Source organism: Gopherus flavomarginatus, chromosome 3 (assembly GCF_025201925.1).
Source record: "Gopherus flavomarginatus isolate rGopFla2 chromosome 3, rGopFla2.mat.asm, whole genome shotgun sequence".
Taxonomy (NCBI): domain Eukaryota; kingdom Metazoa; phylum Chordata; order Testudines; family Testudinidae; genus Gopherus; species Gopherus flavomarginatus.
In genome coordinates this window covers 81,142,435-81,168,827 of record NC_066619.1, presented here as the reverse complement: position 1 = coordinate 81,168,827, position 26,393 = coordinate 81,142,435, and the positions used below count along the sequence as shown (strand labels likewise).

The window sequence follows — 26,393 nt, the reverse complement described above, 5'->3', positions numbered from 1 at the left end:
CTTAAACTCAGCACTGACCCCAAAGAAAAGCATTTGTAAATACCAAAACTCCTTCCAATTCCAATTCAGAAAGAGCAGTTTGGGCCAATCATTTTTTATGTCATTAAGACAAACCTAACTTTCCATCTGAGAGATAATAATTAAATTGGTTTTTAATTAACCCTAATGTTAAAAGTATCCCTGAATGGACTTCTGAAATGAAATCAAAATTAGGATTAATCCCAACAGGGAAACTACATAAGGGACCAAAGGGGTTTGTGCTAAAACACAGAAACCACTCTAACATGCAAACCTTTTTCATGCTTCCAGCCATAGACAAGGACTATTAGTTATTCATTTTATAATGGTGCCTAGAGAGGACCCATTGTGCTAAGGGACTGTACAGATTTATAGTAGGAGGCAGACCCTATCCTGAAGAGATTACAGTCTAAACAGATAAGACAAATGGAGAGAAAGAAAACTGTGGTACAGAGAACATCCACAGATTCAATGGTAGTTGGAAGTGGGCTCAGAAACAACCCACTTGGCTACTCCTTTTCACACATACATGTCAGAGGAGCCTTGAATTCCACAGAAGACAGCAAAAAATAATAAGAATTTTTTAATTTTGCTTCATTTATGTAGCACCACCATAAAGACACAAAGTCAATTTCTGATCAAGGGATTTCTTTTCTAAAGCCTCCATCAGACTTTCTTTCATGTAGCTTTTGAGGAAAAATTAACAGCTTTTTCCAAGAGTAAAAATCTGTTGAATTTTTTACACATTTTATAAAAAGACATTAGTTATTTTGAAGATGATTCTGTACATCATGCTATCTAGCGCAAATACTGAAAAGCCAGTTTCCTGTTTGATCGTTCTAAAACGTATAACCCATTTTCCTGATGTACTTTTTAATAGACATTTCATTTGGGGGTTTTCAGAGAGAATATATGATCTCAGCTTGATGTTTTCAGTTTGTGCTTCTCTGTGTTTTATGACTGAACTGTTAAAAATCCGAATGACACCACCACCTTATTAAAAGCCCTAAAGATTTTATGATGCATTTCACAGCAGGCTGACCTTCCTACTGAACAGAGCCAGGATGTGGAGTGTTTCACAGCTTTACATGCCAGAGAAAATCAGAGAATATTTATTGATACAGGCCCTATACAAATTACACGATGTATTGACTGGCCCATACAAATGTACACAGAGAAACAGAAAGACAGATAGATAAATAGGGCCAAATCCTGAAATCCTTATTCAGGCCACACTGACACTCAAATCATGAGATGTGTTATGCACCCATGGGAGTTCCAGGTGCACAGCACCTTCCAGGATTTGGCTAAATGAGAGATTTAGCTTGAGAACTCGAAGATTTGGCCTAGAGCTAATACTGTTTTTCTGCCTATTGAAGAAGGAACCAGTTCTCTTCCCCAATACATGAAAAAATAGTCTCCTTAGAGATATCACACTATCTTTGTATGGTTGGCAGACTCTGCTTACAAATGGGGCACTTCAGAGCAGAAGAGAGGTTCTTAACAGAGGTAAGTGGGGGAAACATGTTCAGTTCCTGCCCACCTTGTGCCTAGCTTAAGCCAGCACTGTCAATCCCTCCATATCATAAGCATGGATGGTGGGATTTTCAAAAATGCTCAGTGCTGACCTAATCCTTCTGTTGACATTAATAAAAGAGTCATTAGGCCAATGCGGGGAGAAAATCCCACCTACATGTTTACTCACTGGGGTTGTGCAAAAAAACTTAAAGGAGAAATTTTGCAAAATGGTGATAAAGAAATCCAACAAAACTAGACCAAATTTCACACTGCAATTTTTAAAAAATATTTGTTTAAGAAAGAACCTCTTCCATCCTCTACTGAAGACTGGTATCAATGAATACCCAGCGGGCTGTGTTCAGAAATGACGGCTAAGGTGGCATAAACTGGACTCCCTTGAATTTAATTAGATCTCATTACACTCATTTAGACTCTGTTAGACATACTAACACACATTTGCTGGTGTATAAGTGAGCGTGAGGGAGTCTAAGTTAGTGCAACTACCACACCGAAGAATCAGAAGAAGGTGCCTGAAGTTATAAATTGATATAGGGAGTAGTTTAACACCGGTTCACACCATCTTGTTAGCTGCTAATAGAGCAGACACTCAGGAGCGGCGCCAGGGTTTTTGCCCGCCCTAGGCGAGGGTCCTTCTGCGCTCCCAGTCGTTGACAGCAATTCTGCGGTGGGGGGGGTCCTTCCGCGCTCCTGGTCTTCGGGGCACTTCAGCGGCGGGTCCCGGAGCGAGTGAAGGACCCGTCGCAGAATTGCCGCCGAAGACCCGGAGCGTGGAACGACCCCCCGCCGCCGACTTGCCGGGCCCCCAAATCCTAGCGCCCTAGGCAACCGCCTAGGTCGCCTAAATGGAAGCGCCGGCCCTGCAGACACTGCACACACACTCCCTTAGGGGTGGGCACAGCAAGTACTTCCCTCCATGGCTGGTCAACTGGTGTGGAGAAGCCAATGAGACCATGGCCTTCTGACCCATCCACACCACAGTGAGTGAAGTAGCACCCTAGCAGGGAATTGTCCCAGCATGTTGGTAAGCACAGGGACTACAGCTATGCCTGGACCCCATGCAGGAAGGCAAAAGATGAAAGGCTCTTTGTACCTCAAACTTCTGCGAGGGATAGACACAGTGTGGCCTGATTGTTTCTGATTTGTAAGGTCAAATTACAGCAAGATTTGAATCTCAACTGAGAAAAATAGAAGCCACAACTGTCTTTAGAAACATATGGGTGCAGCATGGAGATTCTCGCGTATATTGTCCTGTCTCTCATGAAAGTGGTTTGTGCTTTCATTCTGATTCGTCTGTGTCTGTTTAAATGCATGTAACACAATCTCCAGTGTTTCCTTACAGAGGCAAACATTTAATTTTGGCAACACTAATAACTCTGGATTGGCTGTTTTTCTTCTTTGGGGTTGTTTATGTTATTTTTATGGTTGGTTGGGTTATCCCCACATCCTGTGGATGCCTGCACTGGAATTGCATGTGGAATGTGGTGATGGTACCTATCATTGTTGGCAGAGATCCTACGGACTAACCCCAGTGATTAAGTTACTGTGGACTTCAGCAACTGGGTTGTGTACTGTTTAAAAGGTATTCAGGAAGGTGCTTCTTTCAGCACTTTCTACCCCTCTATAAGGGAAAAATATTATTATGTTCACTTTTGCTATGAAACACATTTGATGGACATTTAAACTGCAGCGAGGCAATGAAAAAGATTAATTTCTTCTTTTGAATGAAAATGCTTTGAAAAGAAGACAGCTAGTAGCCCAGTTCAGAGACCAAATGGATCAGCACTTCTTCAGCCACCTCATCTTATAGCCACCATTGATCCATCTCACCCCATTATTGGTTCTCAGATGATCTCATTCTGCAGACCCCTCAGCAAGGGGCCTGTACATTACTGGGGGTACACTGAGCACAGTATGAGTGTCCTTAAGCTAAACCATTTCTGCCACATTTACTTTTGATTCATTATCATGTAGGTGACATAACTGAAAAATCTATAAAACACTTTGAATTATATCACTGATGATATGCTTCCATCTGCTTCCCAGTTTTTCCTTTTGCTGTAAAATCCTTGGTACAACTTGGTAGAAGTGAGTTTTACTTACCGCTCCCCTGTGTAACCTGGACTGCAGTGACATTGCCCTGTTGCTGAGTCACATGTCCCTCCATTGTGGCATTGACACTCCTGGGAGCAGTTCTTTCCATAACGACCCTCTGGACAAGGCTGACCACAGACTGTGCCCTGTTTACAAACAGAATCTAAATGTTAGGCTTGGGACTGCAGCTGTTTGGAGAAGAAGAAGAGAATGGGATTGGAAAGAAGGGAGGAGATTAATGGGATTGTGTATCAGACTGCTTATGCTCTTCTAGAAAATGACAGATTCATTTTTAACCTTAAACATGAGTATGTTTTGCCAAAATGAAAAAAGGATTGCAACATTTTTGTTTTGGTCAAAAAATGAGAACCAAAAAAAAGTTTATTTGCATGTTCACCACATACACTCTTTTCACGTAGAAAAGGAGAGAGGAGAAAAGTGGAGGAGGGGACAAAAACTAAAAAAGTTTCAATTTTCATATTAGTGTAAAATTCTATGAAATATTCCAAAGAAAGACAATTTTTTAAAATTTTGGGTGAAGTTTTTCACAGAAAATATACTAGCATTTTCTGAGTAGCTTTAACTAAAAACAAAACACAGAAAGAGCAATAGACATCAGTAGGGAAAGAAGACTGAGGGTAACAGCAATAAGATCACATGGTACATGTGTACAGTTGGATGGTTTGGAATCTAAACTTTAAATGTTTCCCCTTTAATTATTTAAAAATTCCCTGTCACATCATTTTAACTCCCTTTCCACTGCCTGCCAGTAATGGTCACCCGGGGCTCACTGCCTATTATTTTACATATTATTTATTTGTTTTGTTTGTTTGCCCCCTTACTATATATAGACAATCTCCAACCACCCTGGTATCTAGCATGATTAAATTTGTTGGGTGTTGGAAATTAACTGTTGAAACAATGGCCTCCATCCTTCTACAGAATTCTCTTCCCCATGTGGGGCTGGGAAACCAGTGGAGCCTCTCATGTTTGCCCTTGTGGTAGGAATGGGTTCTTGCTGGTGTGAGGTGCAAAGGGATAGAAAGTCCATTGATCAGTTAGGAAGCGGATGTTCTGATGTCACTGTATTCCAGGGCTATGAAGGTGCCACCAGAACCTGTCCATTACCTACTTTTCTTTGAAGAGGGCAGCATCATATATTGGTGAAGGCCACCATAGGAATATTTAATGGTGCTGCTGTTCAAAATGTAACAGTTATATCAAATTATATCTACAAGGACATGACCTCTGATCAAGTTCCAAAAGATGCTGCTTGCATGTCTGCAGAAAGCACATTTTCCTTTTCCCACTTTTTGAAAAGGTTAACAAGGCAGTCCAGAATTTATATTTGATTTTGATCCCTTGTGGTGGTACCACATGCTAAAATACATTTCCTTTTGTTCCTGGCTTCAGTCACACTGTCTTTGCTTTTCCAATTAAACTTTCTCCTGAAGTTGCCTGAAATCCACAAACATGGAAATTTACCCAGTTTATATTTATTTTAGAAAGCAGCTTTACCATCCATCCAGGTGGGCAGGCACATTCCCCAGTCACATGGTGACACACTCCTCCATTCTGGCATGGACATCTTTCTTCACACTGTGGCCCATGCTTGCCAGGGGGACAAAGATCTTCACAGCTAAACAATTGGTGCATAATAAGTTCAGTCTCTCTCCCTCTCTTAGGCAAGCACTCAGAAATAAAGGGAAATAAACTTTATGGTATCAATGACATGAACATATGGAAATAAGATTAGCAATTAAAAAGTTGTAACTGTATGTATCTTTCCTTAAAGATATTTCTTTCTAGAAAAACCAAGTTTGGTCTTGGTATGGACAAAGATTAAAACTCTCTGCTAGAAGGATTAACCCAATCAAGTGCATTTTTCTATGCTTAATTTTCCACTACAGGGCCAATCTCTGTTGGCTGAATTTTATAAAACTTGGACAGAATTTGGACCACATTTTATGGGCCAAACTCATTCCTGCAGGTACAGGGATTGCGATTTGTTGTCCCTTTTGCCTTCCAAGAGGCAGCTGTTTTGGCAACTGTGTTCACCTTCTAAGCTGGGCATAGGGAGCAGCTCTATTTAGCACCCAAGACTTGACATGAACTTCACTAGCAGAGACTCTTTAGGGAAAGCTCTGGATCAGGACAATGTGTCTTGCACAGCCTTGCTTCCTCTTGGGCCAGTCCTATTCCCTTATAGACTGTGCCAGCTAGTTTTCTACCAGGAGTTTGTGCATACAAACAGAGTGCTGCCTATCCAACTATCGATTGCGTGTGTTTAAATACTCATTCATATGCCCCCCAAAATGTGAGCATATGTACAGAGAATGGTTTGAAAATTTGGGCTTAATCCTTAAAATTCAACCCCCAGATCTTGAACTGTTGATTGCTACCTAATGCAGCCAGGACATTAACACTCAAATTATGGATGCATCAGCTCTGTCCTCATGTTCCATTGCAAGAAGCAGGCTGGAGATGAAGTGGTTAATTTAAACACAAATCTAAAAGCTAAAGTCAATTCTCAAACTTATACTAAAACCTAAATGTAAACCATACTGCTCATGAGTGCAGATTCATAACCTTAGGAATGCTTTTGAACAAAGTTGCTGATGCTACCAATGCAACAGCTGTACCTTAGCAAGAGCTTTTGCTTTAGCATTTTAATAACATTCATTGATAAGGGACTTATAATCAGATATAAGTATTGGTAAGTTTTAAAAGAAGCACTTGCAGCATAACATTCACATAGGTTACTAAATACTAAATATTTTACCCATGCCAAACCCGCCTTCCCAACAGTAAATAATATACCCTCTGCTTACAAAGCACCAGTATATCCAGGAGGGCATCTGCATTCTCCAGTCACATGATCACAGGTAGCTCCATTTTGACACTGACATTTTTGGTGGCAATCATTTCCATATGTTCCCTGGTCACAGCGTTCCTCACAGCGCCAGCCCTTGAAACCAGAAGCACAGTGGCAGGCTCCAGTGATGGGATTACATAAGGCTCCATTTTTGCACTGGCAGCGACTACTGCAGTGGGGTCCCCAGTGGTCACTATCACATGCTAAGGAAGTGGAAAGAAAATGTCATAGCACTTCTATAAGCATGCATGCAGAAGACATGATGATTCAGAGATATCAAGATGGCTTTTTTTATGACACAGAAATGGTAGTGGCATCCTTGTAGAGACACCCTCATCACTCCTGGGTCTTTAAGTGTCTTGATAGCCAGATAGGACTTAATTTCCTGATTACAAGTATATGCCTTAACCCACACTTAAAATAAACTGAAACTTTGTCTACAGTGAAATAAAGGTAAGTTCCAAATTTCTTCAATGCATTATGTCGTGAAACTGAAATTATGATGATAGTGAATCATTAGTTACACGGTCAAAGGGTCATATTTTCTATCTGGCTACTTACTTCAGTGGAATTGAATGAGTATAAATGAGAGCAAAATTTGCCCATAATCTGACTTTGGAGCCATAAACATATATCAGAATCCCACAATTAAGTTATTCTATGTAAAGATGAATTCATTATAAGAGGATCACACTGCATGGCATTTTTTTAAAAGCAAAACTTCCAACTAGTTTACATACTTATAGCTATTTCCTTTCATGTTTTACAATACTATTGGTTGACAGTGCTGTAAGCAATGTAATAAACTTTCCATCAAACAACAGAAACTAACTGTTATTTGGTTAAACAGTATGGTGATATATACCACAGAGAGTAAGGCTACAGTTTTATAACCATTCTGCTATGTATTTTTGTTTTCTACATTCTACTCCATCAGTAGTAATGATAGTAAACCCTTCTCAGAATCTTTTGTCTTCTCACCTTCAAAAGAAATCTTTAACAGTAAGGAAAGATTTGTTTAAAATGAGAAATAGGAACAAACCAGAAGATAAAGGTCACCTACAGTTCACCAGAAATGTGCTAATCATAAAGGTCAAAGGATCTGCTTTTAATTTTTATGTTCTGCTGATAACAATAGTGCAGTGGTGAAATCGCAGTTGCAATCACTGGATGCCCTTAATGACTGACCACTATTGTTCACTCAGTCTTCTCCTGGGGCAGAGCAGCCAAGCAGAGAACAGACCTACTTTCTTAGAGCGAGACAAAAGAACTCAAGACATCTCCTGGGGTAAGAATTGCTCTGCTATAGGAACTGATCACTCAGACTACACAAATAAACAAGATCAGGGTCCTTTAAGGAATTTTTTCCTTCTGTATGGCTTGTCCTGGTTAATTCCTAAGAGCTATGGCATGCTTTGAAGTGACAGTTTCCACTCAAACAGTATTTTCCTAAAAGGTCACTGGAACATGCTTTCCACAATGTAGCTATTGTTTAGGTACACATATTGTGGTTAAAAATGTATGTGTGTGTGTGTATATATATATATACACACACACACACACCTCTACCTCGATATAACGCTGTCCTCAGGAGCCAAAAAATCTTACTACGTTATAGGTGAAACTGTGTTATATCAAACTTGCTTTGATCCACTGGAGTGCGCAGCCCGCCCTCTCGGAGCACTGCTTTACCGCGTTATTTCCGAATTTGTGTTATATCGGGCTGCGTTATATTAGGTGTAAGAGAGAGAGAGAGAGAGAGAGAGAGAGATGGAATAAACCAAACGTAGTAACTGCAGCTCTTTTATTTCTTCATTCTTGTCCGCTCTCTTCCTCATTTAGCTATTTAAACATTCATTCTTATGTGCTGGACTATCTGTACAATGCACATTGTATTTCACACAAGATGTATGCCTTCCCTCATTATAGCTCACAGATAAGCCCAGGCCTGGCAACACAATATTTTGAAAATGTCTAGATGGAGGAAAAGTAATCCTCGTGCTGAATCAGTCCTCAGCTTCTCCTCAGGAAACCAACTGTTTTGAGAAGTATGTATGTGTGCAGTGGATTTGTGAGATAGACAGATGTTCTCTCAGGACTGTCTGGAGGCCACCAAAATCATTTTCTTTCACACTCCATCATGGATTCATATTACAGTCCCGCTCCTGCTTCCAACTGAAAAGGACAATTTCAGCCATTTCTGATACAGAAATTAAAAATAAACTTGAACGTTTTGGAATGTTTGCAAAACCTTCTGTGAAGAACTGAAGGATTTAAAATTACCATCAGAGAGCAGCTCTTTCAAATAAAATAAAATGAGCCTTATGCATCCCACTGGTGGAGTTACATCAGGGTGAACTTGGCCCAACCTTTCTTAATATATAAAAAGCACCACTAGGCAAAAAGAAATTTATTTTTGGCTTACAGTTTGCAACTTGTATTATTTTACCAATTGCTGGAAGTGGGATATTTGATGCAATCCACCAACATTCACACAGAGGTTTGGAGGAAGAGTTTAATGAGTCTCAAAGACATGCAGACAGCCTTTGCTACTGTGTACCTGCCACAGTAACACTGTGTAGCTGCCACAGTAACACATAATCCAATATGCACAATGGCAGGATTACCACAAACTGTATCATTTGGGAAGCATTGCAGGCCTTCTGCTCCCATTATAATGCATTTTAACAGCTCCATCATTAGACTGTCCTCTCAAGTTGTTACTGTCCCTTGGAGATCTACTGAAGTTAGAGATGAACATAGTGCATCTCTAAACTTGAACTTTTCTAGACTATTTTACTGTAAGAGGCATGTGCTGCACATTGTATGACATTTTATTGGTTTTCTGGTGTGCTTTTCTCATTCTGTTTGCACAGGGCTTATTAAAATAAAAATACTAGGTGCTCACTCTTTAGTTTTCCAGTCCCATGGTCACCCTCTGTAGAGAAGGGTGAGAGGGTGGGAATCAAGTATTGACTACCTAGTTATTTCACTACAGCATAATGCTGGAGTATTTTACCAGAATAATTAATGCTGTAAGGTAGTCTCTTACACTAGGTCTGTCACTAGCCGACTCTCTAACTGTGAGTTATGAGCACCACTTCAGAGAAAGCTGAATGATTAATGGGATTAAATAATATTCTTGCACAAGATAGATAAATTGCATGATTTACTTCTATATATCACTCTAATCAATAACGTCTCTCACAGGAAATTAAATTGATTTATCAGAAACAGATACTTAGATTACAATACACAAAACAAATATGGGCAAAGGGAAGGGCTAGAAATGCTTCCTGTAAAGAGATTTATTTATTTTTAATTATCTTTGGAGGCTAAACTTGCCAAATATTACATCAGCCTATTTCTACTTCTGCCTCATATTCAAAAACTAAGACAGGCTGGCAGTCACACAGCTGTTAATCTGGTAAAAAGAGTACTCTTTGAATTAATGAGTATCCTCAGGTTACAGACTGTCAGCTAGAGTTTAATCAGAATAGCTACTATAACAACCGTCCTTACTACTCCAAGGTCACACACACACACACACACAGACAAACACACAGGGGCAGAAGAAAGTGTCAGCTAGAGACTTCTACTAAACCGAATTAGGGTAGTAAGTCATCTTTCACAATGTAGGACATAAGGGAAGGGAAAGAGAACCACACAGTAAAAAGAAATAAAAGTCCCATATTCAGAATTGTTTCATCAGAAAATAATAAGACCCAGCACTAACAATTCAGGGAATTGATTTGAGTCCTATACCAAAGCAACTCAGAATCTATGCACCAATGATTGCTGTCTCAATGGGTCATCGTGTTCATGAGCCTCAAGAACTAAGTGGTGAGATGTGTAATGTTAATGATGAAAACTTGTTTCTTTAATGTGATTATATTAATGTATTATCATGGACCTCACCAATCAGTTGCTGATGTTGACAATAGTGATGTTCTATTTGCAAAGTATTTTCATCATTATTTCTAGTTGCTAGAGAATGTTTATTCCTTATTGGGTGAAATTCTGGCTTCACTGAAATCAATGGCAAAACTCCCACTGATTTCAGTGGGGCCAGGAGTTAATCCTTGGATTTATAAATAATGAAAAAATATTTTTCAAAATATTCTGGAACAGATCTTCACTGTCATAGCTCCGTTAACTTCAACGGAGTAATCACAATTTGCACCAACAGAAGAGTTGCCCCACCATATCCATATTGCATATATTTGGTCCAATCTAATCTCTGTTTCACGGGCACAGCCTCTTCAAAATACCAAACACCATTCCTACACACAGTATATGCAACCTCAGTGTTCTAAATTTTAAATAAAACAATTTTCCAGACTTACTGTTCAAAATCAACTCTTTTGTGGGAGTCATAGGGATCTTATATCCTACATCTCACGCTGTGGGAAGAAACTCAGAGAAATATGTTTGCCAAAAACTGCATAGTAGACTTTTTAGCAAAGAAAAATATTTGGTGCCACTTATACAGTTTGTTCATCTGAGAATAATATCTTTTTAGTCCCCTACTGTATGTCCTCTGTACATCACACAGTGTTACAAATATAGGACAGCAAACATTCCTCTCAAAAGGCTTTCAGTAAAAGCGAAGGCATGCCTTTGGGAATAAGGGCATTATATTATATAAACCCTCATTTAAAATGCATCAGTATGATATGGAACCCTAAGACAATGTAAAGTTACTAACATAAAAGCAAATTATAAATGCTCTCTGAAGCACAGATGACAGCTCTATGAACAGAAATGGTCCCAGAGCTTCAGCTGCGAAGAACCTTCTTCAAGGAAAAAGCAAAGGAAGAAAATGTGTGATGCAAATTGGTACTATTCTTGGGGCTTTTGTATGATACTTGAAGATTTAAAGTTGTGTATTTCATATTATAACAACTTTAATGCACATTGTTATTATGCTAGACAGATCTCATTTTTATGCACATGACTTATCTAGCCTGGTAGTGACTTGCAAATTAGTAGGCAAGGTGTCCTGATATTTTACAGTGTGAGAGAGGAATTTGTATCATTAGAAGTACACCTGTTTGGTTTTATAACTCTTATATTTCTTATAAACAAAAACAATGTGTCAGTCCAATTTTAACATGACGTGATCTTTGTCTCTCTACGTTGATTGCTCTTGAGAAGGTAACAAAAAGAGAAGCATGAATGAGTCCAAGTTTATTCCTGACAAATCCACCTTGATCACATGTAATTCTGAGCCTCTCTAAAGAATGGCATATGATGAGAGCAAAATATGGCTATCAAATCAAGTCAAAGAACATTTCAGAAGAAAATTCCACTTAGAAACTCAACAAAGACAACTACCTTACATGTACACTATAAAGTTACTTATATAATGTGATATTCAGGATGCAACATGTTAATGGCAAGTTATTTAAAGGTCTGACTTTCTTGTGTTTTTCTTTTTTTGCTAATGCTAACATGGATGCTAAAGTAAAGAATCATACTAAAATTAAGATTTATTTTTCTTAGCATCTTTCTTTGTTCCTATCAGACAGGTGGTACGGAGATAATAACATACTATTTGATTCTGGCTCATAACTGTTTCTGGGATTGTATGGCAAAACATTACAGTATGTATCTGGCAACAAGTGCCATTTATACTGCTGGCAAAAACAGAAGAGACCTTTATAAGAGTACTAGACTAATATAATTTTAATCTCCTTTCCCGTGATGCCTGAAGTGATTGCACAAGTTTAACCATAAAACACATGCATGAAAATGTGTTTTTTCCAACCACAAATTGTGGGTCAGAGTGAGCTGCTCACTCATTTGGGAATGTAATTTTGTCAGCCAAAAATTTAAATAAATAGCAACTGTAAAAGTGAAAAATCTCATCCCCTGTCCATCTAAATCTCCAAACATAATTTCTTTAGCTGAGATCAAAAGGTCGAGGTCTATGGTACATTAAGGTTGCTTTGCACTGCTTCAGCTGTGCAATAACTGACTTAACCAGCCTGTAGCCTGGACATCATCTTTGACTCACGCTTGAACCTCTCTCCTCACATTCAGGTTACATCTCAATCTTGCTGATTCCTTCTGCATAACATCTCTAAGATATGTTATTTCCTATTCTTCCACACAGCAAAAACTTTTGCCCAGGCTCTCTTAATCTCTTGTCTCAGTTACTGCAACATCTTTTTTCTCTGGCCTTGACAAATGCAATCTTGCCCCACTCATATCCCTTCAGAATGCTGCTGCAAATATAATTTCTCTAGGCTGGTTCACTCTGACCATGTCACTTCTCTCTTTGCCTCGCTCCACTGCACGTCTCTGTTGCATCACACATAAACTATGTATCTTCTCTTTCAAGGCTCATTCACTATCAAGATGTCAGCTCTTGCCTCCAATCAGCCCAGGGTGGTAGCCTCCATTGGCAACTTGTTAAATTTTCAAACAAGCACCTTTGTGCTTTTTCCCGTGCTGTTCCTCACACTTAGGAGGAGCTTCTCATAAACATCCAGAAAGCTACTTCACTTTCCTTCTTTTAAACACTCCTTAGAACTCTCCTTTGCCATGATGCCTACAAAAACTTGACAACAGCTAGGCTGCTGGTGTGCTGTGACCACTGCCTAATGTGCAAACTAATATTGTCTCACTGTTTCCGTGTACTTCCCCATCTGTCTATGTCCATCTGTTGTCTCCTGTCTTATACTTAGATTGTAAGCTCTGAGGGGCAACTACTGCCTTTTGTTCAGAAGCACCTAGCACAATGGAGTCCTGATCCATTACTAGGGCTCCTAGGCACTATGGTAATTCTTCTTCAAGAGACATTTCTGATATGGAAATTATCAGTTGTAACCTCCCACCTTTATGATCATGACAGAGTTGTAAAATTTCCACTCTCTATTGGCTACCAATCCATCTGATGATATTAACTTTCTTCCTCTTCCTGGTTTGCCTGCAATCTTGCCTGATAGTTAGTGCTAGAAGAAGGTTGCTCTGCGATTGGAGAGTTATGTGGCCACATAAATATGTTATTCTTTTACGCAGGGTCTCAAGTAATTGTGCTTTTTCTAAATTCATCCTTCTTGTCACACCTTCATTCATAGTTTTGTTTATCCAGGTATGTTTTAACATTTTTCTATAACACCAAAACTTGAGTGCTCTGGATTCCTTTAAGCATCCATACAGGAGAGCTGATCATATGTAGCACTACTTCAGCAATTTAGTGCAGATGTGCAGTTTTTACTTTTGAAAACACAGAAGTCTTTGGAAATTGTTAAATACATTTTTGCAAGCTTTATTATTTTCTTGATTTCTTCATCACATCTTCTGTCTGATGTTACTGGACCCCCTAAATAGGCGGGCCCACTATTCACTTGTTCTAGCACTTGACCATCAAGTTATAGGCATTGCCTATCTTATGCATCACTGTATTTACTCATTATAATAGTTTGTCTTTCTAACACTGTCATTCCATATTTCTTGTGGACATTGTTCACAGCAATACGCAAGTTCTGAATTTCTTCCCTAGGTGAAGTGATACAAAATAGATCATCAGCATATCTTATATTGATCTGCATGCCCTGGTAGTGTCTTCTAAACTTTGTCTCATTGTACTCTCTACAAATAGTTGTGAAGATAGAATGTAATCTTGACTTACACCTTTCTTGATGTTACAATAATCAAATAGTTTATAGTTCATTCAGACTACTGCAGACTGTCCCCTATACAGGCTTTCTATTAATTATATATCTCGAGAGTCAATATTAGATTCTTTAAGAATTTGTATCACTTTCTTGAGTTTGATTTTACCAAATACCTTCTCATAACTTACAAAGAACATATACATTTCCCTTTGTGCTTCTCACATGCTCACATAAGATCCTCAGGGCAAAGACTGCCTTCCTCATGCCTACTCCTGGGTGGAAACCAAACTGACTTCTGCTAATTCTTATCTCAAGATGTTGATGTAGCCGCATGCCAACAATTTTCAGCAAAACTTTAAGTATGTGGCTTACTTGGCTTTATAGTTAAATGCTGTTCAGATTCTCCAGCATTATTAACCTTCAGTAGATGAACAAAGACTTAAAACGACCTGTGCTTCCATTCTCCTGAGCTGTGCTGAGTACAGCTTAGCCAAAACTTAGAATTTGAGCTAAGGTCTCTTCCTTTCACAAAGACAGTGAGAAAAATCCTTTTTTATATTTCTGGAACTAATGTGTTTGAAATCCAAGTGTGGTGATGAGTGGCAGGTCTGCATGAGAATCCCAAATCCAAACACCCTGAAATTTAGAGTTTAAATCTAGATCCATATCTGAACTTTGTTACTCAGGCCCACCTCAAATACAAAGGAGCAGGACCCTTGTGAGGAACCATACCTTAAACAAGTCACTTCCACTCTACATAGACACAGGGCATCCCATCCACCTCTCTGAAGTCAATGGGAGATTTGCAAGTGAACTAAAAATCAGGATGTAAATCCTCTTATATGTTGTATACATTAAAATATGTTCAATGTACTGTCCAAAGGGTACTCTAAGCTTACAGTATGAAGCCTTAGAGAGGCTGTGAGTTATGTCTGTAACATTTCCTAGGCTTTAGATAAATCACAATCTTTGCCACAAAACTGGATTGGTATTCTTTTTGGGTTTTTCCCTCTCCTTTGTCCACACAGAGGTAGCAGAGGAATATTAATATCTTTTAAGTAACATATACTATGGTAATATATCATGCAACTTTGACCTTGTAAAACTGCATTTTGAATGGCTTTATATCCTATGGTTCCCTGATTAGTGTGTCATTAGCCTCTGTGAAATGCTCAGTCCGACAAAATACGAAGTACCAAAAAGGTACAATAGCGTAGAGACTATTCTCATTGATGCAGTATTTGGGACACAGATTCTGAAATGTTATTAAATGACCTAGATTGTGTCAAGAACAGTAAATGGAATAATATCCATTCATTTACAAGGCAAAACTTATGGCAAGAATGACACTGTCACCAACCTTATCCAATCCGTTCTTATTACACAACTCAGAGTGCAATCTTGTGACTGCTCAACTCTGATATCAGGGTTTGGTTAGTTCGATATTGAAAAAAATGTCACTCCTTTCCTTTAGGCTACCCTCTGAGGATAGAAGAGTGAAAATTACTCTCCTGAGTGAAACTTGAACCAAATAACATTCAAGTTCACCCTAAATTTCAAATCAACAACATTCAAGTGGGTTCAAAATTTGATTAAACGTGTAAGTCCATCGAAAGTGGCATCAAACCTGCATGTTACTAGGGTTACAAGATGGTAAAATTTGGAAGCAGAAATCTCAGAAATCAATGTAAAGGGCTATAAATCAAGGCCAGCTATGCTGAATCTTCCACTCTGAGAATCTTTTTAAAAGGCTTCAATTAATAAAAACAAGAGATTATTCTCTATATCATTTTGCTATTGTGATCTGTATGGTTACCTCAGTAGGCAAGAACTACATTTTTACGACAAATATAATCTTCTTCTTTAGAAAAATCTCTCTTAATAATTATGAAGTATTAATGTCTTTTAGTAAAAGACTTATTTTTCCTACATCCCAGACACAGAAGTACTTAGTGCTTTTTGTAGAACACAACACTTCCTATTAAATCTGGATTTCCTTTAGAATCTTTTGTTTCTATCTGATTTCATTTGTTACATTGAAGGCTTTCTACCCTCAGGCATATTTTTCATTCTTTCTTATTGTTCTGTATAAAAGAAAGGGTTTTTATTCAAGACTTTTTTTTTTAACTTTGTAAAAGCTTTTTGGTCTGTGAAGTGGAAGAACAATGAAAATGTGTTTTTTAGACTGGACTGGAACTGTATGCCTTTCACGTATCATACATTTCACAAGACTCTTTAAAATATTTTGGACCTCAGAACACAATGATGGATAGCTGTTAAGGAAAACCACAAACAGTCTTTGGTTCTAATTTTACTGTCCTACTGACATGAACACTGCTCACAATAATCATTATTGTAGAGAAGGTTAAAATATCTTATGAATTTGAGTATAATATGTAATCAGATCTTGTATGAACCTCATTGCAGGACTGAGACTTGAATTTTTTCTGCCCTGTATTTTGAAGTTCTTAATTTTTAATACAGTAACTAACCCTATAGTCCTTCCCAGTGAAACCACTGGGAGCTTTGTCTGAGTGAATAAGATAGGATCATCCCATTTGTTGACAGAACTAATCAAATAAAGAAAAAAATTGCTTTTGCAAATAACGGTTCACCAAAATTCACCACACATTGTTCACCATCTACTCAACTGATCAAATTCCTAAACAAACAAAAGTTATTGGATAAAAATTGTCAAAATTTGCAATGAATGTAGACCTGATTCAAGAAAGCACTTAGGCATGACTCAGGCCATGTCTACATCTAAAATTTTGCAGCGCTGGTTGTTACAGCTGTATTAGTACAGCTGTATAGGGCCAGCGCTGCAGAGTGGCCACACTTACAGCAACCAGCGCTGCAAGTGGTGTTAGATGTGGCCACACTGCAGCGCTGTTGGGCGGCTTCAAGGGGTTTCGGGGAACGCGAGAGCAAACCGGGAAAGGAGACCAGCTTCGCCGCGGTTTGCTCTCGCGTTCCGCGAACCACCGTGCAAACCGCAGGGAAGGAGACCTGCTTGCTCGGGTTCGGGGAACGCGAGAGCAAACCGGGAAAGGAGACCAGCTTCGCCGCGGTTTGCTCTCGCGTTCCGCGAACCACCGTGCAAACCGCAGGGAAGGAGACCTGCTTGTTCGGGGAACGCGAGAGCAAACCGCGGCGAAGCTGGTCTCCTTCCCCGGTTTGCTCTCGCGTTCCCCGAACCGCCGAGCAAGCAGGTCTCCTTCCCTGCGGTTTGCAGGGTGGTTCGCGGAACGCGAGAGCAAACCGGGAAAGGAGACCAGCTTCGCCGCGGTTTGCTCTCGCGTTCCCCGAACCCCGAGCAAGCAGGTCTCCTTCCCTGCGGTTTGCTGGGTGGTTCCGGGAACGCGAGAGCAAACCGGGAAAGGAGACCAGCTTCGCCGCGGTTTGCTCTCGCGTTCCCGGAACCACCCAGCAAACCGCAGGGAAGGAGACCTGCTTGCTCGGGGTTCGGGGAACGCGAGAGCAAACCGGGAAAGGAGACCAGCTTCGCCGCGGTTTGCTCTCGCGTTCCCGGAACCACCCAGCAAACCGCAGGGAAGGAGACCTGCTTGCTCGGGGTTCGGGGAACGCGAGAGCAAGCCGGGGAAGGAGACCAGCTTGATTACCAGAGGCTTCCTCAGGTATGCTGGGATACCTGCTTATTCCACGGAGGTCAAGAAAAGCGCTGGTAAGTGTCTATACTTGATTACCAGCGCTGGATCACCAGCGCTGGATCCTCTACACCCGAGACAAAACGGGAGTACGGCCAGCGCTGCAAACAGGGAGTTGCAGCGCTGGTGGTGCCCTGCAGATGTGTACACCTCCTAAGTTGCAGCGCTGTAACTCCCTCACCAGCGCTGCAACTTTCTGATGTAGACAAGCCCTAAGACTCCAGTGGGACTTGAGCACATGCTTCAGTGCTGTCCTAAATTGGGGCCAGTATTTGCAGTAAATTATTTAACCAATTCTAGCAATTTTTCCCCCTGGTCTGGAAATGGTACAAGTTGTACCATAATTGGAACAACTATGTTCCTAAACCGTAGTTTGGAACAACTAACTGCTTTTGCTCCAAATGGAATACAAAGAGGTTCACTCATATTTAGACCCAATTCTACAATCCTTACTCACACAAATAATCCTTACTCATGTGAGTAGTTCAACTCAAGTCAATTAAATTAAAGACAATACATTTATTTTGGTGTCAATGGGACTATTTCATAGAATTATAGAAGATTAGGGTTGGAAGAGACCTCAGGAGGTCATCTAGTCCAACCCCCTGCTCAAAGCAGGACCAACAGCAACTAAATCATCCCAGTCAGGACTTTGTCAAGCCAGGCCTTAAAAACCTCTAAGGATGGAGATTCCACCACCTCCCTAGGTAACCCATTCCAGTGCTTCACCACCCTCCTAGTGAAATCGTGTTTCCTAATATCCGACATAGATTCCCCCACATCAACTTGAGACCATTGCTCCTTGTTCTGTCATCTGTCACCACTGTGAACAGCTGAGTTCCATCCTCTTTGGAACCCCCCTTCAGGTTTGAAGGCTGCTATCAAATCCCCCCTCACTCTTCTTATCTGCAGACTAAACAAGCCCAGTTCCCTCAGCCTGTCCTCGTAAGTCATGTGCCCCAGCACCCTGATCATTTTCGTTGCCCACTGCTGGGCTCTCCCCAATTTGTCCACATCCTTTCTGTATTGGGGGGGAGGGGTGGCAAAACAGGATGCAATACTCCAGATGTGGCCTCACCAGTGGCAAACAGAGGGGAATAATCACTTCCCTCGATCTCCCGGCAATGCTCCTACTAATGCAGCCCAATATGCACACTGTTGACTCATATCCAGCTTCTTATCCACTGTTATCCCCAGGTCCTTTTCTGCAGAACTGCTGCTTAGCCAGTTGGTCCCCAGTCTGTAGTGGTGCACGGTATTCTTCCGTCCTAAGTGCAGGACTCTGCAGTTGTCCTTGTTGAACTTCATCAGATTTCTTTTGGCCCAATCCTCCTATTTGTCTAGGTCAGTCTGGACCCTATCCCTACCCTCCAGCATATCTACCTCTCCTCCTCAGCTTACAATCATCCACTCACAAATTATCCTTGTGAGCAAGAGTTTGCAGGACTGAACCCATTTTGTATTAATTTTAGCAACCAGGCCACGAATCCAATCTTACTTTCTCTGTTATTTTTAAATTCCTTTTTTGCTATTTTTAAGGGATATAGATTTTTTAAACAATTTTCTAAATCTCTATTTAAAATATTTAGCATTTCTAGAAGTTGTTTTAATGTGGTCCCTTGAATATGTGCTGAGCGTCACCAGTGACCCTATTAATATAAACAACATTCTATATGTAAAATAATAACAGTGATAAACACTGTTTTTATGACAACCTAAAGTTAATCATATTTTTTCGCCTCCCAACACCTACTTACCAAACACCACTAGCTCCCTCCAGATACACTAAGCATATACTTTAAAGATCATTTGGTAACTGCTGAATAGAAAGATACAAATGTTTCTTTGAGCCATAGTATGAATGTATGTTAAAAGAGGTCTGAATAAAAGTATAGTTCTCATAAGAAAGCCTTTTTGTGACTGTCATAAACAGATAGTTAAGGGTTAATGTCTCTTTTACCTGTAAAGGGTTAAGAAGCTCACTGAACCTGGCTGACACCTGACCAGAGGACCAATAGGGGGACAAGATACTTTCAAATCTTGGTGGAGGGAAGTCTTTGTTTGTGCTTTTTGTATTATTCGTTGTTCGCTCTTGGGGCTAAGAGGGACCAGACGTACACCCAGGCTTTCCCAATCTTTCTGAATCAGTCTTTCATGTTTCAAAATTGTAAGTAATAGCCAGGCAAGATGGATTAGTCTTATGTTTGTTTTCTTAACTTGTAAATGTGTCTTTTTGCTGGAAGGATTTTTACCTCTGTTTGCTGTAACTTTGAATCTAAGGCTGGGGGGGTGGTCCCTCTAGTCTATATGAATCTCAGTACCCTGTAAAGCATTTTCCATCCTGATTTTACAGAGATAACTTTTACTTTTTCTTTCTTTAATTAAAAGCTTTCTTTTTAAGAACCTGATTGATTTTTCCTTGTTTTCAAATCCAAGGGATTGAGTCTAAACTCACCAGGGATTGGTGGAGGGAAAGGAGGTGGGATGGTTAATTCCTCCTTGTTTTCAGATCCAAGGAGTTTGGATCGGTGTGAAGCCTCTCAAGGCAACCCAGGGAGGGGAAAGTCTGGGGAGAAAAGGAGGGAGATGGTTAATTTCTCCTTGTTTTAAGACCCAAGGGGTTTGGGTCTGGGTTCCCCAGGGAAAGTTTTGGGGGAACAGAAAGTGTGCCAGACACTAAATTCTGGCTGGTGGCATCATACCAGATTTAAGCTAGTAATTAAACTTAAAAGTGTTCATGCAGGTCCCCATTTTTTGTACCCTAAAGTTCAAAGTGGGGAAAAAACCTTGACAGTGACCATAAAAAACAAAACCACATATTTTAACACAGGATATGTCATAAGTCAATTAGTTCTTTTAACTGATTTTAATACAGACACTAGCATTTCTAGTAATTAACTACACCATAACAGCTGATAAGAAATGTAGTTATATTTTAAAAAATTACATGCGTCAAGGGAAATGTGAAGTACAAGGTAAGACCCAATGCCTTCAACCACCAGGGGCTTATCATTAAGGCTAACATTGCTAAGTGAAATAAAGTGTGCTATTGAAATTGTTAAATTACTGTTAAATGTTTAGAAGAAAGATTTATTGAGACTATCACTTACACCTAAATGAACTCTAATTAAAAACAAGAATAAATTACTTCCAATGATTCATTGTTCATTTACTACATTTAATAGATAATGTTAATAGATAATATATTTTAAAGCAAATTAAAGTAGAAATAATGGCCCTGATTCAGGAAGCATAATTATTCTGGAAGATGCTTAAGCATATACTTACTCCCACTGGATGTAAGCACCTGCTTACCTCGTATAGAACCAAAAACCACCCAACTATTTCCATATTAGGGTCTTGCAGACCCCTAGTATGTCAAAATTAGAAAAAAAAACATGGCATGCCTTTAAAACTAGCTTTATTGTAACCAGTGAATTATAAAACTATGAACAAATTAAAACTTTTCTAGATTCAGGAGCACACTACATAGTACTTGTGTTGAGATCTAACTGACCCCAGGATCAAACACATTTTTTTTAAAGCTACAAACTATACAAGTGTCAAGCTCTAACTGATGTTACGTTTAGACAATGAAAATAGATAGCAACAGTAACAAAATCAAAGGCACAAACACAGCAAACTGGCAATCAGTGGCCTACTACTTCAAGCAAAAGGGGCAAACATGTGACGTGTTCTGAACATACAAAAGGTTTTACACTTTGCACATTTGTGTGTGTTTTTCTGTTTCTTGTTCTGAAACAGATGGAACATCATTCTTGTTTCCTAGTCTCTGGATTAGCAACTAGACGCTGCTTCCTGGGATCTCTATGGATAGCAATTACGTGCTTGAATAATAAGAATATAGCAGTAGGGATATACTACTGACCACTGATACTGACTGTGAAATGCTCGGGGAGATTAGAGAGGCTATACAAATAAAAAACTCAATATTAATGGGAGATTTCAACTACCCCCATATTGATTGGACACATGTCACCTCGGGACGGGATGCAGAAATAAAGTTTCTTGACACCTTAAATGACTGCTTCTTGAAGCAGCTTGTCCTGGAGCCCATGAAAGAAGAGACAATTCTTGATTTAGTTATAAGTGGAGCACAGGATCTGGTCCAAGGGGTGAATATAGCTGAAGCACTTGGTAATAGAGACCCAAACATAATACAATGTAACAACCCTGTGGGGGGGAACACCAAAGCAGCCCACCATGGTAGCATTTAATTTCAGAAAGGGGAACTACAAAAAAATGAGGAAGTTAGTTAAACAGAAATTAAAAGGTACAGTGCCAAAAGCGAAATCCCTGCAAGCTGCATGGAAACTTTTGAAAGACACCATAATAGAGGCTCAACTTAAATGTATACCCCAAATTAAAACACATAGTAAAAGGACTAAAAAAGTGCTGCTGTGGCTAAATAACAAAGTAAAAGAAGCAGTTAGAGGCAGAAAGGCATCCTTTAAAAAGTCAAAGTTAAATCCTATTGAGGAAAATAGAAAGGAGCATAACCTCTGGCAAGCGAAGTATAAAAATATAATTAGGAAGGCCAAAAAGAATCTGAAGAACAGCTAGCCAAAGACTCAAAAAGTAACAGCAAAAAAAATGTTTAAGTGCATCAGAAGCAGAAAGCCTGCTAAGCAACCAGTGGGGCCACTGGACAATCAAGATGCTAAAGGAGCATTCAAGAAAGATAAGGCCATCAAGGAGAAACTAAATAAACTCTTTACATTGGTTTTCAAGGCTGAGGATGTGAGGGAGAGTCCCAAATCTGAGCCATTCTTTTTAGGTGACAGGTCTGAGGAACTGTCCCAGATTGAGGTGTCATTACAGGAAGTTTTGGAGAAAAATGGTAAATTAAACAGTAATAAGTCACCAGGCCCAGATGGTATTCACCCAAGAGTTCTGAAGGAACGTAAATGTGAAATTGCAGAACTACTAACTGTAGTTTGTAACCCATCATTTAAATCAGCTTCTGTACCAGATGACTGAAGGATAGCTAATGTGACATCAATTTTTAAAAAACGCTCCCGAGGCATTCGCAGCAATTACAGACTAGTAAGCCTAACTTCAGTACCAGGCAAATTGGTTGAAACTATAGTAAAGAACAGAATTGTCAGACACATAAATGAATACAATTTGTTGCTTTTTGTAAAGGAAAATCATGTCTCACAAATATATTAGAATGTTTAGAGGGGGTCAACAAGCATGTGGACAGGGGTGATCCAGCGGATATTGTGTACTTAGAATTTCAGAAAGCCTTTGACAAGGTCCCTCACCAAAGGCTCTTAAACAAAGTAAGCTGTCATGGGATAAGAGAGAAGGTCCTCTCATGGATCAGTAACTGGTTAAAAGATAGGAAACAAAGGGTAGGAATAAATGGTAAGTTTTCAAAATGGAGAGAGTTAAATAGTGGTGTCTCCATAGGTTCTGTACTGGGGCCAGTCCTGTGCAGCATGTTTATAAATGATCTGGAAAAAGGGGTAAACAGTGAGGAGGCAAAATTTGCAAATGATACAAAACTACTCAAAATAGTTAAGGTCAAAGCAGAGTATGAACAGTTACAAAGGGATCTCACAAAACTGGGGTGACTGGCAGATGAAATTCAATGTAGATAAATGCAAAGTAATACACATTGGAAAACATGATCCCAACTATACATATAAAATGACGGGGTCCAAATTAGCTGTTACCTCTCAAGAAAGAAATCTTGGAGTCATTGTGGATAGTTCTCTGAAAACATCCACTCACTGTGCAGAAACAGTCAAAAAAGCTAACAGAATGTTGGGAATCATTAGGAAATGAATAGATAAGACAAAAAATATCATATTGCCTCTATATAAATCCATGGTATGACCACATCTTGATTACAGCGTGCAGATGTAGTCGCCCCATCTCCACAAAGATACATTAGAACTGGAAAAGATACAGAGAAGGGCAACAAAAATAATTAAGGATATGGAACAGCTTCCATAGGAGGAGAGATTAATAAGACTGGGACTTTTCAGCTTTGAAAAGAGGCGACTAAGGGGTGATATGATAGAGGTCTATAAAATCATGACAGATGTGGAGAAAGTAAATCAGTCGTGTTATTTACTCCTTCTCATAACACAAGAACTAGGGGTCACCAAATGAAATTAATAGGCAGCAGGTTTAAAACAAACAGAAGGAAATATTTCTTCACACAACTTGCAGTCACCTGTGGAACTCTTTGCCAGAGGATGTTGTGAAGGTCCAGACTGTAACAGGATTCAAAAAAGCACTAGGTAAGTTCATGGAGGATAGGCCCATCAATGACTAATAGCCAAGCGGGGAGGGGGGGCAGAGATGCAAAACCATGCTCTGAAGTGTTCTTAGCCTGTCTTTGCCAGAAGCTGGGAATGGGCAACAGGGGATGTTCCCTAGAAGCCTAAGGAAGGTCTGCAATGTTCCTTTCCTGCACCAGTGGTTTCAACATTTCTGTACCCAGGTCCCTTAGAAATACCCATCTCTTACTCAAAGATTTATTATGCCATGTGTGATTCAACAAAATCCAAACAATATGTGAATTCAGATATGCAATGTGCATGTGCAGCAGTGAGTCTTTTCCCCAGAAATTCTTTGCCTCAGCATCTGTCAAGTCTCTACTTGCCAGAAAATAGATTTCACAACTGTGGCTTCCTCAGAATCCTAGCAAGTGTAGGCTTCCCAGAAAATCAATTTGACAGTGTTATCTTCAAAGAAACTCAATTTGCTGGACAATTGTGGTGATACAGAGGAAAATGTTATCTGGGGTGTCAATGACCCCACCTCACATCCCACCCTAGACCCCACCGGTGCATTTTTTAAAAAACAAAAACCACTGAATCTATGATGGTAAAAACAATGCTGAAATATATTGCTGCTTAAAAATAAAATGCCTGCATAATTAATTTGGGGTCTGACCCTAATATTTTTTGAGTGACTTTTTTGCACCACAACAGATTTGTAGACAGGTTCATATACAAGTTGTCTTCAGGAGAATCCTTGAAGAAAAGAGAGGCAGTGGTTTCACATTTCATTTAAATTTTTGTATGTGTTTAGGGTCCAAAAGAGCCCTAAAGATCTTAGAAGTGTAGTACTTTCATTTTCCCCGTTCACTAATATTGAGTGATCTAACTAATCCCATTACCCTTTTAATGACCTTTTTTGCTACACAAAAACCACAGCAAGTAGGATGATAAACTAATGTGGAAAGATTGACCTCATCACTAGTCTAAGGATACTTAACGTATGAAGAGGCACAGGTTTGGCACGAAATATGCTTGGGCTTGTTGGGGTCAGATAGACCCTGAACATTAGGAGGGTTGAAGATAAATATTTGCTTGAGTACTTTCTTTAGGGGGGCATATATTATTTATGGAACTTTGTGCTGTTTGGAATGGATTTCTAAAGCTACCATGGTTCATATTTTCATTCCAAAAGTTACTGTAAATCATTAGACACGTAATTCTCTGAATTAAGGACTGGAGAAGAGCTCCGTGTTAACTCCTGGGCTTAAACAATGGGGCCATGATTCAACAGAACACCTAAGCATGTGCTTAAATTTAAGCAGGGGCTGAATTTCCACTGACTTCAGTGGGATTTCAATGCTTAAGTGCTCTACCGAATAGAGATGGTCTTAAAGATATGTATAACATTAATCTTATGTGCCTTGCTGATTTGGGGCCTGAATAAGTACCAAAGCCATGTACCATCAGAAATTTTGGCTCTGCAGCTAAGTTACCTATTACTTAAGCCACAGTAATGACTCTGTCTACTGTTAAGGTGTTGACAGTTTCCATTTTTGACCCCCAGCACTCCATCTAACTAGCTGGGAAAAGAAACCCTACATCTTAAGCTGAAGATTCTCATTGATCCTAGAGGGAAAAGTCAGAAGTTAATCAGAGGAAGTTGGATTTAAATTGGGGGAATTTTAGAAATTACAAGTAAATTACAAGTTTTGGTGGATCCCGTAACAGCTGATGTCAGCTAGTCAAGCCCAAAACATTTCACTGGAAATACCTGTATTCGAAAAACTTTCAGTGAAACCAAGCAGGGTTCCCACAGAACCCTGCCTGGATTCCTGGTGGGCTGCAGGGGACCTTGGTCTGCAGCTGTAGGGCAAATCCATCAATCAGACTGCCCTAAAGTCTTGGACCCTGTCACTCCAAGGCATATATTGCATATGAGATTATGGGAATGATGTGGAGAGATTCACTGAACAGTCTCAGTGCAGACCAAAGCCTAGGATCAGATCCTTCCTTGACTAGCTGACATCAGCCATCCAGGAAATATATTTTAAATGTTGTCACTAAACTAAAAATAAATTTTAAAATGACACCAAATTCAGCTCTATGAATGACTCATCCTCTGGATTCTGTCATCCTTATTCTCATTGAGGAAAAGCTTCCTTATGAATTGTCCTGTTGACTTCAGTGGAACAATCTGTGGACTAAGAACTATTCAGACTGAGAAAATGTGAAGAAAAGGAATTTCCTAATTATGTATCAGGAATCAATATTACAGTATATGCATACTTCAGTCACATACATGTCCCACACTGAGACT

The 26,393-nt window shown here is 39.6% G+C and overlaps 1 protein-coding gene across 2 annotated transcripts in view; it reads right to left on the bottom strand.

Annotated features, from left to right (window-relative positions):
• Positions 1–26,393, bottom strand: part of MEGF10 (multiple EGF like domains 10) — a 148,808-nt gene that overhangs the window by 56,227 nt on the left and 66,188 nt on the right. For both annotated transcript variants that reach the window (XM_050945622.1, XM_050945621.1), the window contains exons 6-8: positions 6,480–6,726; positions 5,167–5,287; positions 3,658–3,794 (exon numbers count right to left, since the gene is read on the bottom strand). In XM_050945622.1, the coding sequence (XP_050801579.1) occupies positions 3,658–3,794; positions 5,167–5,287; positions 6,480–6,726 (505 nt within the window). The remainder of the gene's footprint in view (positions 1–3,657; positions 3,795–5,166; positions 5,288–6,479; positions 6,727–26,393) is intronic.